The sequence below is a fragment of the Staurois parvus genome, unplaced genomic scaffold, assembly GCF_062004578.1.
Source record: "Staurois parvus isolate SC_StPar_1 unplaced genomic scaffold, SC_StPar_1.0 ptg002753l, whole genome shotgun sequence".
NCBI lineage: Eukaryota > Metazoa > Chordata > Amphibia > Anura > Ranidae > Staurois > Staurois parvus.
In genome coordinates this window covers 88,408-104,724 of record NW_028320549.1, presented here as the reverse complement: position 1 = coordinate 104,724, position 16,317 = coordinate 88,408, and the positions used below count along the sequence as shown (strand labels likewise).

Genomic DNA, 16,317 nt, shown 5'->3' with positions numbered 1-16,317 from the left:
GTCTGAGGGTGCAGGCATCGGGACCCACCTTGGGTCTTAGGGTGCAGGCATCGGGACCCTTTCCGGGGTCTGAGGGTGCAGGCATCGGGACCCTTTCCGGGGTCTGAGGGTGCAGGCATCGGGACCCTTTCCGGGGTCTGAGGGTGCAGGCATCGGGACCCTTTCCGGGGTCTGAGGGTGCAGGCATCGGGACCCTTTCCGGGGTCTGAGGGTGCAGGCATCGGGACCCTTTCCGGGGTCTGAGGGTGCAGGCATCGGGACCCTTTCCGGGGTCTGAGGGTGCAGGCATCGGGACCCTTTCCGGGGTCTGAGGGTGCAGGCATCGGGACCCTTTCCGGGGTCTGAGGGTGCTTGCATCGGGACCCTTTCCCGGGTCTGAGGGTTCTTGCATCGGGACCCTTTCCCGTGTCTGAGGGTGCTTGCATCGGGACCCTTTCCCGGGTCTGAGGGTTCTTGCATCGGGACCCTTTCCCGGGTCTGAGGGTGCTTGCATCGGGACCCTTTCCCGGGTCTTAGGGTGCAGGCATCGGGACCCTTTCCCGGGTCTGAGGGTGCAGGCATCGGGACCCACTCCCGGGTCTTAGGGTGCAGGCATCGGGACCCACCTTGGGTCTGAGGGTGCAGACATCGGGACCCTTTTACGGGTCTGAGCTTGCTTGCATCGGGACCCTTTCCCGGGTCTGAGCGTGCTTGCATCGGGACCCTTTCCCGGTTCTGAGGGTGCAGGCATCGGGACCCTTCCCGGGGTCTGAGGGTGCAGGCATCGGGACCCTTCCCGGGGTCTGAGGGTGCAGGCATCGGGACCCTTCCCGGGGTCTGAGGGTGCAGGCATCGGGACCCTTCCCGGGGTCTGAGGGTGCAGGCATCGGGACCCTTCCCGGGGTCTGAGGGTGCAGGCATCGGGACCCTTCCCGGGGTCTGAGGGTGCAGGCATCGGGACCCTTCCCGGGGTCTGAGGGTGCAGGCATCGGGACCCTTCCCGGGGTCTGAGGGTGCAGGCATCGGGACCCTTTCCCGGGTCTGAGGGTGCAGGCATCGGGACCCTTTCCCGGGTCTGAGGGTGCAGGCATCGGGACCCTTTCCCGGGTCTGAGGGTGCAGGCATCGGGACCCTTTCCCGGGTCTGAGGGTGCAGGCATCGGGACCCTTTCCGGGGTCTGAGGGTGCAGGCATCGGGACCCTTTCCGGGGTCTGAGGGTGCAGGCATCGGGACCCTTTCCGGGGTCTGAGGGTGCAGGCATCGGGACCCTTTCCGGGGTCTGAGGTTGCAGGCATCGGGACCCTTCCCGGGGTCTGAGGTTGCAGGCATCGGGACCCTTCCCGGGGTCTGAGGTTGCAGGCATCGGGACCCTTCCCGGGGTCTGAAGGTGCAGGCATCAGGACACACCTTGGGTCTGAGGGTGCAGGCATCGGGACCCTTTCCCGGGTCTGAGGGTGCTTGCATCGGGACCCTTTCCCGGGTCTGAGGGTGCTTGCATCGGGACCCTTTCCCGGGTCTGAGGGTGCTTGCATCGGGACCCTTTCCCGGGTCTGAGGGTGCAGGCATCGGGACCCACTCCCGGGTCTGCTTGTGTAGGCATCGGGACCCTTTCCCGGGTCTGCTGGTGCAGGCATCGGGACCCTTTCCCGGGTCTGAGGGTGCAGGCATCGGGAACTTTTCCCGGGTCTGAGGGTGCAGGCTTCGGGACCTTTTCCCGGGTCTGAGGGTGCAGGCATCGGGACCCACCTTGGGTCTGAGGGTGCAGTCATCGGGACCCACCTTGGGTCTGAGGGTGCTTGCATCGGGACCCTTTCCCGGGTCTGAGGGTGCAGGCATCGGGACCCTTTCCCGGGTCTGAGGGTGCAGGCATCGGGACCCACCTTGGGTCTTAGGGTGCAGGCATCGGGACCCTTTCCGGGGTCTGAGGGTGCAGGCATCGGGACCCACCTTGGGTCTTAGGGTGCAGGCATCGGGACCCTTTCCGGGGTCTGAGGGTGCAGGCATCGGGACCCTTTCCGGGGTCTGAGGGTGCAGGCATCGGGACCCTTTCCGGGGTCTGAGGGTGCAGGCATCGGGACCCTTTCCGGGGTCTGAGGGTGCAGGCATCGGGACCCTTTCCGGGGTCTGAGGGTGCAGGCATCGGGACCCTTTCCGGGGTCTGAGGGTGCAGGCATCGGGACCCTTTCCGGGGTCTGAGGGTGCTTGCATCGGGACCCTTTCCCGGGTCTGAGGGTGCTTGCATCGGGACCCTTTCCCGTGTCTGAGGGTGCTTGCATCGGGACCCTTTCCCGGGTCTGAGGGTGCTTGCATCGGGACCCTTTCCCGGGTCTGAGGGTGCTTGCATCGGGACCCTTTCCCGGGTCTTAGGGTGCAGGCATCGGGACCCTTTCCCGGGTCTGAGGGTGCAGGCATCGGGACCCACTCCCGGGTCTTAGGGTGCAGGCATCGGGACCCACCTTGGGTCTGAGGGTGCAGACATCGGGACCCTTTTACGGGTCTGAGCTTGCTTGCATCGGGACCCTTTCCCGGGTCTGAGCGTGCTTGCATCGGGACCCTTTCCCGGTTCTGAGGGTGCAGGCATCGGGACCCTTCCCGGGGTCTGAGGGTGCAGGCATCGGGACCCTTCCCGGGGTCTGAGGGTGCAGGCATCGGGACCCTTCCCGGGGTCTGAGGGTGCAGGCATCGGGACCCTTCCCGGGGTCTGAGGGTGCAGGCATCGGGACCCTTCCCGGGGTCTGAGGGTGCAGGCATCGGGACCCTTCCCGGGGTCTGAGGGTGCAGGCATCGGGACCCTTCCCGGGGTCTGAGGGTGCAGGCATCGGGACCCTTCCCGGGGTCTGAGGGTGCAGGCATCGGGACCCTTCCCGGGGTCTGAGGGTGCAGGCATCGGGACCCTTCCCGGGGTCTGAGGGTGCAGGCATCGGGACCCTTCCCGGGGTCTGAGGGTGCAGGCATCGGGACACTTTCCCGGGTCTGAGGGTGCTTGCATCGGGACCCTTTCCCGGGTCTGAGGGTGCTTGCATCGGGACCCTTTCCCGGGTCTGAGGGTGCTTGCATCGGGACCCTTTCCCGGGTCTGAGGGTGCTTGCATCGGGACCCTTTCCCGGGTCTGAGGGTGCTTGCATCGGGACCCCTTCCCGGGTCTTAGGGTGCTTGCATCGGGACCCTTTCCCGGGTCTGAGGGTGCAGGCATCGGGACCCACTCCCGGGTCTGAGGGTGCAGGCATCGGGACCCTTTCCCGGGTCTGAGGGTGCAGGCATCGGGACCCTTTCCCGGGTCTGAGGGTGCAGGCATCGGGACCCTTTCCCGGGTCTGAGGGTGCAGGCATCGGGACCCTTTCACGGGGCTGAGGGTGCAGGCATCGGGACCCTTTCACGGGGCTGAGGGTGCAGGCATCGGGACCGAACTTGGGTCTGAGGGTGCAGGCATCGGGACCCTTTCCCGGGTCTGAGGGTGCAGGCATCGGGACCCTTTCCCGGGTCTGAGGGTGCAGGCATCGGGACCCTTTCCCGGGTCTGAGGGTGCAGGCATCGGGACCCTTTCCCGGGTCTGAGGGTGCAGGCATCGGGACCCTTTCCCGGGTCTGAGGGTGCAGGCATCGGGACCCTTTCCCGGGTCTGAGGGTGCAGGCATCGGGACCCTTTCCCGGGTCTGAGGGTGCAGGCATCGGGACCCTTTCCCGGGTCTGAGGGTGCAGGCATCGGGACCCTTTCCCGGGTCTGAGGGTGCAGGCATCGGGACCCTTTCCCGGGTCTGAGGGTGCAGGCATCGGGACCCACTCCCGGGTCTGAGGGTGCAGGCATCGGGACCCTTTCCCGGGTCTGAGGGTGCAGGCATCGGGACCCTTGCCCGGGTCTGAGGGTGCAGGCATCGGGACCCTTCCCGGGGTCTGAGGGTGCAGGTATCGGGACCCTTCCCCGGGTCTGAGGGTGCAAGCATCGGGACCCTTTCCCGGGTCTGAGGGTGCTTGCATCGGGACCCTTTCCCGGGCCTGAGGGTGCTTGCATCGGGACCCTTTCCCGGGTCTGAGGGTGCTTTCATCGGGACCCTTTCCCGGGTCTTAGGGTGCTTGCATCGGGACCCTTTCCCGGGTCTGAGGGTGCAGGCATCGGGACTCACCTTGGGTCTGAAGGTGCAGGCATCGGTACACACCTTGGGTCTGAGGGTGCAGGCATCGGGACCCTTTCCCGGGTCTGAGGGTGCTTGCATCGGGACCCTTTCCCGGGTCTGAGGGTGCTTGCATCGGGACCCTTTCCCGGGTCTGAGGGTGCTTGCATCGGGACCCTTTCCCGGGTCTGAGGGTGCTTGCATCGGGACCCTTTCCCGGGTCTGAGGGTGCTTGCATCGGGACCCTTTCCCGGGTCTTAGGGTGCTTGCATCGGGACCCTTTCCCGGGTCTGAGGGTGCAGGCATCGGGACCCACTCCCGGGTCTTAGGGTGCAGGCATCGGGACCCTTTCCCGGGTCTGAGGGTACAGGCATCGGGACCCTTTCCCGGGTCTGAGGGTGCTTGCATCGGGACCCTTTCCCGGGTCTGAGGGTGCTTGCATCGGGACCCTTTCCCGGGTCTGAGGGTGCTTGCATCGGGACCCTTTCCCGGGTCTGAGGGTGCTTGCATCGGGACCCTTTCCCGGGTCTGAGGGTGCTTGCATCGGGACCCTTTCCCGGGTCTGAGGGTGCTTGCATCGGGACCCTTTCCCGGGTCTGAGGGTGCTTGCATCGGGACCCTTTCCCGGGTCTTAGGGTGCTTGCATCGGGACCCTTTCCCGGGTCTGAGGGTGCAGGCATCGGGACCCACTCCCGGGTCTGAGGGTGCAGGCATCGGGACCCTTTCCCGGGTCTGAGGGTGCAGGCATCGGGACCCTTTCCCGGGTCTGAGGGTGCAGGCATCGGGACCCTTTCCCGGGTCTGAGGGTGCAGGCATCGGGACCCTTTCCCGGGTCTGAGGGTGCAGGCATCGGGACCCTTTCACGGGGCTGAGGGTGCAGGCATCGGGACCCAACTCGGGGCTGAGGGTGCAGCCATCGGGACCGAACTTGGGTCTGAGGGTGCAGGCATCGGGACCCTTTCCCGGGTCTGAGGGTGCAGGCATCGGGACCCTTTCCCGGGTCTGAGGGTGCAGGCATCGGGACCCTTTCCCGGGTCTGAGGGTGCAGGCATCGGGACCCTTTCCCGGGTCTGAGGGTGCAGGCATCGGGACCCACCTTGGGTCTGAGGGTGCAGGCATCGGGACCCTTTCCCGGGTCTGAGGGTGCAGGCATCGGGACCCACTCCCGAGTCTGAGGGTGCAGGCATCGGGACCCTTTCCCGGGTCTGAGGGTGCAGGCATCGGGACCCTTGCCGGGGTCTGAGGGTGCAGGCATCGGGACCCTTGCCGGGGTCTGAGGGTGCAGGCATCGGGACCCTTCCCCGGGTCTGAGGGTGCAAGCATCGGGACCCTTCCCCGGGTCTGAGGGTGCAAGCATCGGGACCCTTCCCCGGGTCTGAGGGTGCAAGCATCGGGACCCTTTCCCGGGTCTGAGGGTGCTTGCATCGGGACCCTTTCCCGGGTCTGAGGGTGCTTGCATCGGGACCCTTTCCCGGGTCTGAGGGTGCTTGCATCGGGACCCTTTCCCGGGTCTGAGGGTGCTTGCATCGGGACCCTTTCCCGTGTCTGAGGGTGCTTTCATCGGGACCCTTTCCCGGGTCTTAGGGTGCTTGCATCGGGACCCTTTCCCGGGTCTGAGGGTGCAGGCATCGGGACTCACCTTGGGTCTGAAGGTGCAGGCATCGGTACACACCTTGGGTCTGAGGGTGCAGGCATCGGGACCCTTTCCCGGGTCTGAGGGTGCTTGCATCGGGACCCTTTCCCGGGTCTGAGGGTGCTTGCATCGGGACCCTTTCCCGGGTCTGAGGGTGCTTGCATCGGGACCCTTTCCCGGGTCTGAGGGTGCTTGCATCGGGACCCTTTCCCGGGTCTTAGGGTGCTTGCATCGGGACCCTTTCCCGGGTCTGAGGGTGCAGGCATCGGGACCCACTCCCGGGTCTTAGGGTGCAGGCATCGGGACCCTTTCCCGGGTCTGAGGGTGCAGGCATCGGGACCCTTTCCCGGGTCTGAGGGTGCAGGCATCGGGACCCACCTTGGGTCTGAGGGTGCAGGCATCGGGACCCTTTCCCGGGTCTGAGGGTGCAGGCATCGGGACCCTTTCACGGGGCTGAGGGTGCAGGCATCGGGACCCAACTTGGGTCTGAGGGTGCAGGCATCGGGACCCTTTCCCAGGTCTGAGGGTGCAGGCATCGGGACCCTTTCCCGGGTCTGAGGGTGCAGGCATCGGGACCCTCCTTGGGTCTGAGGGTGCAGGCATCGGTACCCTCCTTGGGTCTGAGGGTGCAGGCATCGGGACCCTTTCCCGGGTCTGAGGGTGCAGGCATCGGGACCATTTCCGGGATCTGAGGGTGCAGGCATCGGGACCCTTTCCGGGGTCTGAGGGTGCAGGCATCGGGACCCTTTCCGGGGTCTGAGGGTGCAGGCATCGGGACCCTTTCCGGGGTCTGAGGGTGCAGGCATCGGGACCCACTCCCGGGTCTGAGGGTGCAGGCATCGGGACCCACTCCCGGGTCTGAGGGTGCAGGCATCGGGACCCTTTCCTGGGACTGAGGGTGCAGGCATCGGGACCCACCTTGGGTCTGAGGGTGCAGGCATTGGGACCCTTTCCCGGGTCTGAGGGTGCAGGCATTGGGACCCACCTTGGGTCTGAGTTGCAGGCATCGGGACCCTTTCCCGGGTCTGAGGGTGCAGGCATCGGGACCCACCTTGGGTCTGAGGGTGCAGGCATCGGGACCCACCTTGGGTCTGAGGGTGCAGGCATCGGGACCCACCTTGGGTCTGAGGGTGCAGGCATCGGGACCCACCTTGGGTCTGAGGGTGCAGGCATCGGGACCCACCTTGGGTCTGAGGGTGCAGGCATCGGGACCCACCTTGGGTCTGAGGGTGCAGGCATCGGGACCCTTTCCCGGGTCTGAGGGTGCAGGCATCGGGACCCTTTCCCGGGTCTGAGGGTGCAGGCATCGGGACCCTTTCCCGGGTCTGAGGGTGCAGGCATCGGGACCCACCTTGGGTCTGAGGGTGCAGGCATCGGGATCCTTTCCCGGGTCTGAGGGTGCAGGCATCGGGATCCTTTCCCGGGTCTGAGGGTGCAGGCATCGGGATCCTTTCCCGGGTCTGAGGGTGCAGCCATCGGGACCGAACTTGGGTCTGAGGGTGCAGGCATCGGGACCCTTTCCCGGGTCTGAGGGTGCAGGCATCGGGACCCTTTCCCGGGTCTGAGGGTGCAGGCATCGGGACCCTTTCCCGGGTCTGAGGGTGCAGGCATCGGGACCCTTTCCCGGGTCTGAGGGTGCAGTCATCGGGACCCACCTTGGGTCTGAGGGTGCTTGCATCGGGACCCTTTCCCGGGTCTGAGGGTGCAGGCATCGGGACCCTTTCCCGGGTCTGAGGGTGCAGGCATCGGGACCCACCTTGGGTCTTAGGGTGCAGGCATCGGGACCCTTTCCGGGGTCTGAGGGTGCAGGCATCGGGACCCACCTTGGGTGTTAGGGTGCAGGCATCGGGACCCTTTCCGGGGTCTGAGGGTGCAGGCATCGGGACCCTTTCCGGGGTCTGAGGGTGCAGGCATCGGGACCCTTTCCGGGGTCTGAGGGTGCAGGCATCGGGACCCTTTCCGGGGTCTGAGGATGCAGGCATCGGGACCCTTTCCGGGGTCTGAGGGTGCAGGCATCGGGACCCTTTCCGGGGTCTGAGGGTGCAGGCATCGGGACCCTTTCCGGGGTCTGAGGGTGCTTGCATCGGGACCCTTTCCCGGGTCTGAGGGTGCTTGCATCGGGACCCTTTCCCGGGTCTGAGGGTGCTTGCATCGGGACCCTTTCCCGGGTCTTAGGGTGCAGGCATCGGGACCCTTTCCCGGGTCTGAGGGTGCAGGCATCAGGACCCACTCCCGGGTCTTAGGGTGCAGGCATCGGGACCCACCTTGGGTCTGAGGGTGCAGACATCGGGACCCTTTTACGGGTCTGAGCTTGCTTGCATCGGGACCCTTTCCCGGGTCTGAGCGTGCTTGCATCGGGACCCTTTCCCGGTTCTGAGGGTGCAGGCATCGGGACCCTTCCCGGGGTCTGAGGGTGCAGGCATCGGGACCCTTCCCGGGGTCTGAGGGTGCAGGCATCGGGACCCTTCCCGGGATCTGAGGGTGCAGGCATCGGGACCCTTCCCGGGGTCTGAGGGTGCAGGCATCGGGACCCTTCCCGGGGTCTGAGGGTGCAGGCATCGGGACCCTTCCCGGGGTCTGAGGGTGCAGGCATCGGGACCCTTCCCGGGGTCTGAGGGTGCAGGCATCGGGACCCTTCCCGGGGTCTGAGGGTGCAGGCATCGGGACCCTTCCCGGGGTCTGAGGGTGCAGGCATCGGGACCCTTCCCGGGGTCTGAGGGTGCAGGCATCGGGACCCTTCCCGGGGTCTGAGGGTGCAGGCATCGGGACCCTTCCCGGGGTCTGAGGGTGCAGGCATCGGGACCCTTTCCCGGGTCTGAGGGTGCTTGCATCGGGACCCTTTCCCGGGTCTGAGGGTGCAGGCATCGGGACCCTTTCCCGGGTCTGAGGGTGCAGGCATCGGGACCCACTCCCGGGTTTGAGGGTGCAGGCATCGGGACCCTTTCCCGGGTCTGAGGGTGCAGGCATCGGGACCCTTTCCCGGGTCTGAGGGTGCAGGCATCGGGACCCTTTCTCGTGTCTGAGGGTGCAGGCATCGGGACCCTTTCCCGGGTCTGAGGGTGCAGGCATCGGGACCCTTTCCCGGGTCTGAGGGTGCAGGCATCGGGACCCTTTCCCGGGTCTGAGGGTGCAGGCATCGGGACCCTTCCCGGGGTCTGAGGGTGCAGCCATCGGGACCCTTCCAGGGGTATGAGGGTGCAGGCATCGGGACCCTTCCCGGGGTCTGAGGGTGCAGGCATCGGGACCCTTCCCGGGGTCTGAGGGTGCAGGCATCGGGACCCTTCCCGGGGTCTGAAGGTGCAGGCATCGGGACACACCTTGGGTCTGAGGGTGCAGGCATCGGGACCCTTCCCGGGGTCTGAGGGTGCAGGCATCGGGACCCTTCCCGGGGTCTGAAGGTGCAGGCATCGGGACACACCTTGGGTCTGAGGGTGCAGGCATCGGGACCCTTTCCCGGGTCTGAGGGTGCTTGCATCTGGACCCTTTCCCGGGTTCTGAGGGTGCAGGCATCTTGACCCCTTACCCATCCTTTGCTAATCTAACAAAAAAAAGTTTTTTATCTGGAGTTTGTCTTCAATCTACAAAAGGTTTAGTCATTTTATATAAAAACTGCTGTACAGGCTGATTTGTCCAGTGAACAAAGCCACACTGATAAAGATAATGTTCTGTTGACCAAAAATAATTATTAATATTATACCTTTATGACTTTATATGCAGTGCACAAACAATAGTGGTTGTGTTTTATTAATCCTTTACTTTTCCATAAAGGGAAAACTAAACAAAGTATCGGAAGCTAGGCAGAGCACACAAGGATCTGTTCCCTGTTAAATGTAACCAAATTAATTTCTTTATTGCAGCAATATCAGGATGCCATACGGGCTTCCAAAGCTGGCAGATCAGTGAATCTGGCAGAGCTCCCAGCACCTCCAGGTAACATATTACTTGTTTTGTTCTACATGTAAATTCCATCAAATAGCTTATTGACACAGGCTAACATTTCTTCTGATTGCAGGCCTAGTTTTTATTTTTAATCCATTAATGCAGTCCTAGTTGTTAAAGTAATGCTGGCCGTAGACGGTTCATTTTTTTTTGTTTGATCAGTTAGCTAGTTGACCGAAAAAAAAAAAGTGAATGGATTCCCCCATCCACACAAGCTAGGTGGGTGGAGGAATCCTCCCTGCTGTGCCATTGTATTCTGACAGTGGGTCTTTTCCACTGTCAGAATACTTTGATCAGCGGCTGCAGCCAATTTGCTGCAAGCTGTTAACTGACAAAAGTTTTCCAACAGTCGATGAGGAATGGCCATAGATGAATTGAAATTTGTATGGTCCTTGCCGAACCGGCTTAATTCAGTCCATCTATGGGTAGATTAAGACTTCTCTTCCCAGGAGTGCTGATTTCCTGGTTCTCTGCTGTGCTCTGTGGTTTCTTCCATCAGCTGCTGTGCCACTACAGGATACAGTGGTGACATCAGGGCTGTTTGGTTGAATCACGGTTGACATGTTAGACTTTACATGCCCGTCAGGCACCATTTTTTCTTCACTACTGCAGCGATCAGCAACACAGGCAGCAGGAGAGATGAGTACTCCATGTCTTTGCAAAGGACAAATGTACTTAAAGTTTTTATTTCAGCCGCATATGTTTACTGTTTCTCTTGAGTCATAACAAGATATAAAATAGCTGGCCAAAATGGCACAGTTGTGGCAGGTAAACAGGAAAATGTATATATTTAAATTTTGTAATAGCAGTGGAATGTTGTCTTTAATTTGACAGCCTTCCTCTTATATTGTTGCCATCTCCGCAGTAACACAGCTGATCCGGTAAATCACAGAACAATAAGAAGATAGGCTTTTTTGTATCATGGGTTGTCAAGGGGCAACTTAGATCCTTGAGAGTATAAAAAATACAGTGAGCACTCCAATGGTCAGCAGGTGAACATTCAAGGAAAACACATAAAAGTCCCAAAAATATATATATAAAGAAAATGCAGCGCTGTGTGATGTTACTATATTGCGGGCAAATATAAATAATAAATGAAACCAAAGCAAATGAATAAATTAATAAAAAAAAAATAAAAAAATCAAATAAATCACAGTCCAGTAATGGTGCTCGCTGATTCCCAGTGCAAAAGTTAGAGATGCGCACTAACCAGAAACGTATTAATAATACGCATGTGTATATATCATGGAGATTCCCCTCTCTTTTCTGGTCTGGTAATGGGCAGGAGCTGGAGATAGTAGAGATGAAGCACCCTCATGTGGTGAAATTGAGGTACAGCAGGTCACAGAAATCCTTACAGAAGTGTGTGAAGTGGAAAATTCCTCCTCTCAAAGGCTGGTGCAGGGATCAATCTGGGTCTGCAGAAGCTGAAAAGGCTCATCGCAGAAGACACAGGAAAGATCCCATAGTATAGTAGGTTGATGAAAATGATTTTATTCGGGGGCGTGTCCAAGATGGCGCCGGGAACAGTCGCTTTTTTGAAAGCTCCGGCAGCCTGAACCTCCATCCACTGCCATCTGGGGGACAGCGGTAACCTGCTGCAGACTTCGGGCTGTCCGGACCTTACCTGGCTTGTGGGGAGGGGTGCTGAGTGGTTTTGGCCCCTCTCCGACGGACCGGACCGCGGGAGGGCTTGCGGCCTGTCGCGGCGTGTGGAGCCGCGGTCTCGCCTAATCCCGTGGCCGGGGTGGATTACCGCCGCGGCGGGGTGATCGCGGCGCTGCTCTGCTCCTCTGGCCCCTGAGACGGGACAGTTACTGGGGCAGCCTGGGTGAGTCCCCCTGGTTCTGCTGGTGGCTCTGTAGTCCATGCCAAGCCCCTGTACCGTCCCAGAGGAACTGGGGATCTCTCTCTTTGCGGGGGTGGTGATGCTTGGGTAGAGAAGTTCCCTCTGTCAGCCCCCATCCTGAGTGGATGAATCTGGGGTGCCTGGAGCACTTTAGGATAATTGACATACTGTATGAACACCTGGCCCAACTACCATAACTACCAGCGCCTCCAAGGCTGTATTATCAGCATGAATCACATGTGAACACCTCCCTGGTGGGGGACACGTACACGCACCGGGAGGAAATGCCTGAGTGACCTTCTGGTGCCGTGCCACCGAAATATACTTCTTGGCAAATGGGCTTCCACACCCTAATGTAATATCTCAATAGTTTGATAGTGATTTGGCATCCTCTGAACCACTCCTAACAATGCACCGCACTCCTCGCACTAAACCAAAACATCGGGCCCAACAGCAATCCCCCCCGCAGGGCCGTGCCACTAAGCTGATGCCTAGTCCACCTGAATCAGACGATAATACTCAGCTTCCTGGAGATCCTGAGTCTGATGGCGATAGTCAGCGGCAATTTCCATCGGGGATGGCAGATACTCTTGAACAACATCCTGAAGACTTGCTACACAAATTCCGTGCTATAGTGCGAGAGGAGATTACCGTCGCCTCACGTAAATTATCTTCTGATCTGGCGAGAGGCCTAAAGGAGTTGGGCCTTCATGCTCATCAATTGGAACAGCGTATGGATCTGGCAACTACAGTTTTGGAAGGACATGAACAGGAAGTGGAGGATCTACATGCTGAGTTGGACACTTTAAAAGATAAATTAGAGGACGCTGAAAATAGGGCATGCAGGGATAATCTCCGTATCCGCGGAGTCCCCGAGGCAATCACAGATCTACAGGGGACTGCCACCGCTCTTTTTCAGGAATTGGCCCCTGAGATTCCCTTGGAGCGTTTAGAGTTTGACCGTATTCATAGAGCCTTGGCACCTAAGTCCACGGAGGGTCCTCCCAGAGACATTATTATTAAATTACACTTCTACCGTACTAAAGAACGCCTGCTGCAGGCGGCTCGGAACCGTTTAGCGTTGGAATTCCAGGGATATTCTATCCAACTGTTTGCAGATCTATCCCCAGTCACGATTGCCAAACGTCGCACCTTGAGGCCCTATCTCCAAATTCTTAAATCGGCTGATATTAAGTACAGATGGGGTTTCCCTTTCAAGCTATCATTCTCCTCTCAAGGTCGTCAATTCCAGGCCTCTTCGCCAGCGGATCTTCGACGCCATTTTCGGGAACTGAATCTGGAACTACCACATTCCCAGAATGAGGAGGCCTCAGTCTCCTCACGTCCTCCAAATTCCCAGCCTCTCCGTAAATCTCCTCCTAGTCAAGGTAGCTCCCAGGCCCTCCGGTCTCTGCGGGCCCAACGTTTCCAGGAAGTCTCCGCGACTTGATGCTTAGTGGCTGATCACCAGTATGTACTCTCATCACAAGTGGATTTTTATTGCCACTTCTTGGGTTTAATGCTAGAGTTGTTCAGAGGTTCCATGACCTCCATGTGTTTTATCCCTTCCAATCTAGGGTGGCTGTTTGTTTTTTCCGCACTGATTGGTTGAGATTTTTCTAGCCCTGCGATTTTTGGATTTATCATCCACAGGTGTATTAGCCTAAGTTGTTTTATATAATATGTTTATATCTCTTTTTTGTTATTGCCGAGTTATTCCGGTGGACCAACGTGTCCCCCTCCGAGCTGACTAGCGGTCTGGTTTTTTCTCCCGACCGCTACCCAGCCTCTATGTGGGTGTTTTACCCACAGTTACCTGCTATGATGTTTGAATTAACCTTATTGTCTCATAGATATATTGCTTGTATATTAGATGTCTTCTTGTCTTCTCCTTTCTTTTCCATCTCCTCTCTTTTCTTTTTTGCTTTGTGTGTCTTCGTAAATGTTTTTTTCAGGGCTCCCGGGGATTGCAGTGGATTTGATCTTTCTTCTTATAGATCACCATGTCGTTGAACTGGTTATCATTGAATGTCCAGGGGATGAACTCTCCGCAGAAACGGGTAAAGATATTTAAATTTCTCCGAGCTCGTCAAGTTGACATTGCTTGTTTGCAAGAAACCCATTTCTCATCTACTTCTGCCCCAAAATACTTTGATGCTCGTTACCCTCAGATATTTCAGGCTAATGGCCCCACTAAACAGAGAGGTGTATTGATCGCCTTTCATAGTAAAACTCCATTTGTCTGTGTGAGACGTATTGCTGATCCCAATGGCAGATACCTTCTACTCCGGGGCACAATACAAGGTATAGAAGTTACCATAATGTCCTATCACGCTCCTAACGTTAACCCTGGACCTTTTCTGTCACATCTGTGTTCTCTCCTGGCAACACATCAACGGGGTACTCTTTTGATGGCCGGGGATTCTAATTTAGTGTTAAATCCGGCGTTGGATAAATATCCAGCAGAACATTCTGACCCTTCCGCTTCGGCAAAGTCTTTTATACGTACATTACATATCCACGATCTGGTGGACTTATGGCGTGAATTTCATCCCCGGGGGACAGATTATACCTACTACTCCCACCCTCATCGTTCTCATTCCAGAACTGACCACACCTTCGTATCACCTGAACATCTCCCCTTGGTTCGTGCTATTTCTATTCTCACGGTACCGTGGTCTGACCATGAGCCTATTTTGGTGGTCTGTCAATCTCTTCTATGTAGGCCGGCCTTTTCTTCGTGGATAATGAATGACTCCTTGCTTTCACTGAAGGAGATTCAGACGGAACTCCATCGTAAATCTCAGGAATACTTCCAATTAAACTCGGGTTCTGTCTCTTCTTCAGTAACATTGTGGGAAGCATACAAGGCAGTTCTTAGGGAACATATTATCCAGATAGCTTCAAGACGAAAGAAGGAACGACAGCTTAAACAGTGTCAGTTAGAATCAAAGTTGACCTCCATATCGGCCCAATTTAAACAGTCACCTACCCCATCGAATCGTAGATTGTTGGATCAGGCCCGTTTAGAACTGGATCTGTGCTTAACGGATGAGGCTGAACGCTCCTTACGCTGGACACGCCAGAAGTGGTACAGTAAAGCAAACAAACCGGACTCCATGTTGGCTCGTAGACTTCGATTTTTTGCGCACCATCCCAAACCGATATCTTTACGCACTCGGCATAATACCCTTACGAGTGATCCGGTTGCGGTTTTGGAAGAGTTCCGGTTTCGTCTGGCCAAACTTTACACTGACCCTACACGGGCTGATTCCCAATCCATTTCTGACTTTCTATCTCGTCTGTCCCTGCCTACTTTGACACCGGCACATAGGGATCTAATGGACCGTAATATTCAAACATCTGAGGTATTGAAATGCATAGCAGACCTGAAGACGGGCAAGCGCCCAGGTCCGGATGGCTACACGGCACTATATTATAAGAAATTAGCTGATGTGCTCGCGCCCCACCTTGCCGCTATGTTTAACGCGGTGAAGGGGGGCGTGGACGTTTCCCCAGATTCTTTGACCGCCAATGTGGTTATGATTCCTAAACCGGATTGAGATCACTCTTCCTGGGCAAATTATAGGCCTATCTCCCTTATTAACATCGATATGAAGATTCTCACTAAGATTCTGGCTACTCGATTGAATTCCTTCCTTTCCCGTTTGATCAAGAAGGACCAGGTGGGCTTTGTTCCCCATAGACAAGCTGGAGATGCTATCAGACGTATCCTACAATTACAACATTTAGCCCATATCCGTAAACTCGACATGATGCTTTTATCCTTAGATATCAATAAGGCCTTCGACACTTTATCATGGCCTTATCTCCTATCAGTCCTTCACCGCTTTGGCTTTGGTCCTTCGTTTCTAAGATGGATCTCTTTGGTATACACTTCCCCTCAAGCGAAACTTAAATATTACGGATTTGAGTCTTCTACGTTCTCAGTCGCCAGAGGCACTAGACAAGGTTGTCCGCTCTCCCCTATACTCTTTATCCTAGCCTTGGAACCATTGGCGGAAGCCATTCGTATGAATCATGATATTAAGGGGATTGAGGTGGCGGGCTCCCAACATAAATTGTCTCTGTTTGCAGACGATATACTATTGTCGATTTCAAATCCGGGGGTTACTCTGCCTAATTTGCTCGCGGTTCTCGATTCCTTTGCAAATCTTTCGGGTCTTCACGTTAACCCCACCAAATCGAAAGCTATGTCGATTACCCTTCCACTATCACTTTTGATGACTTTGAAGCAAACGTTTCCTTTTCAATGGCATTCGGCCCTACCATATTTAGGAATTAAGCTCACCCCGACATATGACGGACTGTACCAGGCTAATTTTCCCACTGTTTTTCAGGAGCTGACCGAACTATTGACCTCCTGGTCTCATTTCCCGCTTTCATGGTTCGGCAGAATTAATGCGATCCGTATGACCTATCTTCCTAAACTACTGTACTTATTTCAGGTTTTACCAGTTCCAGTACCTTCGCATATATTGCGTATTCATCAGCGAAAACTTTTGTCTTTTATTTGGAGCTCTTCCCGGCCCAGAATTAGTAAACATATTTTGTTCGCGCGTAAGAGTGAGGGTGGGTTGTCGGTCCCAAATCTCCAGTCTTACTATCTGGCGGCTAATATTGCCCCTTTGGACCATATCCATGCTTCTCATCACTTTCCCTTGTGGGCTGTCATGGATATGATGGACTCCCACCCGATACCGCTCTCCTCCTTGCCATGGCTTCCTACTTCTAAACGTCCGTCTGCCCTTAGCCCGACGCTGACGCTCTCTCTACGTCTCTGGGATT

General features: G+C 57.4%; 1 protein-coding gene across 4 annotated transcripts in view; it reads left to right on the top strand.

The window, feature by feature from the left end:
- Positions 1–16,317, top strand: part of LOC149429271 (coiled-coil and C2 domain-containing protein 1B-like) — a 76,374-nt gene that overhangs the window by 34,013 nt on the left and 26,044 nt on the right. For 2 of the 4 annotated variants that reach the window (XM_089666541.1, XM_089666538.1), the window contains exons 2-3: positions 9,578–9,650; positions 13,464–13,568. In XM_089666541.1, the coding sequence (XP_089522667.1) occupies positions 13,512–13,568 (57 nt within the window). In that variant the 5' untranslated portion in view covers positions 9,578–9,650; positions 13,464–13,511. Of the gene's footprint in view, positions 1–9,112; positions 9,651–13,463; positions 13,569–16,317 lie in introns of those variants that run through there. The other 2 variants (XM_089666540.1, XM_089666539.1) reach the window with 2 other exon arrangements.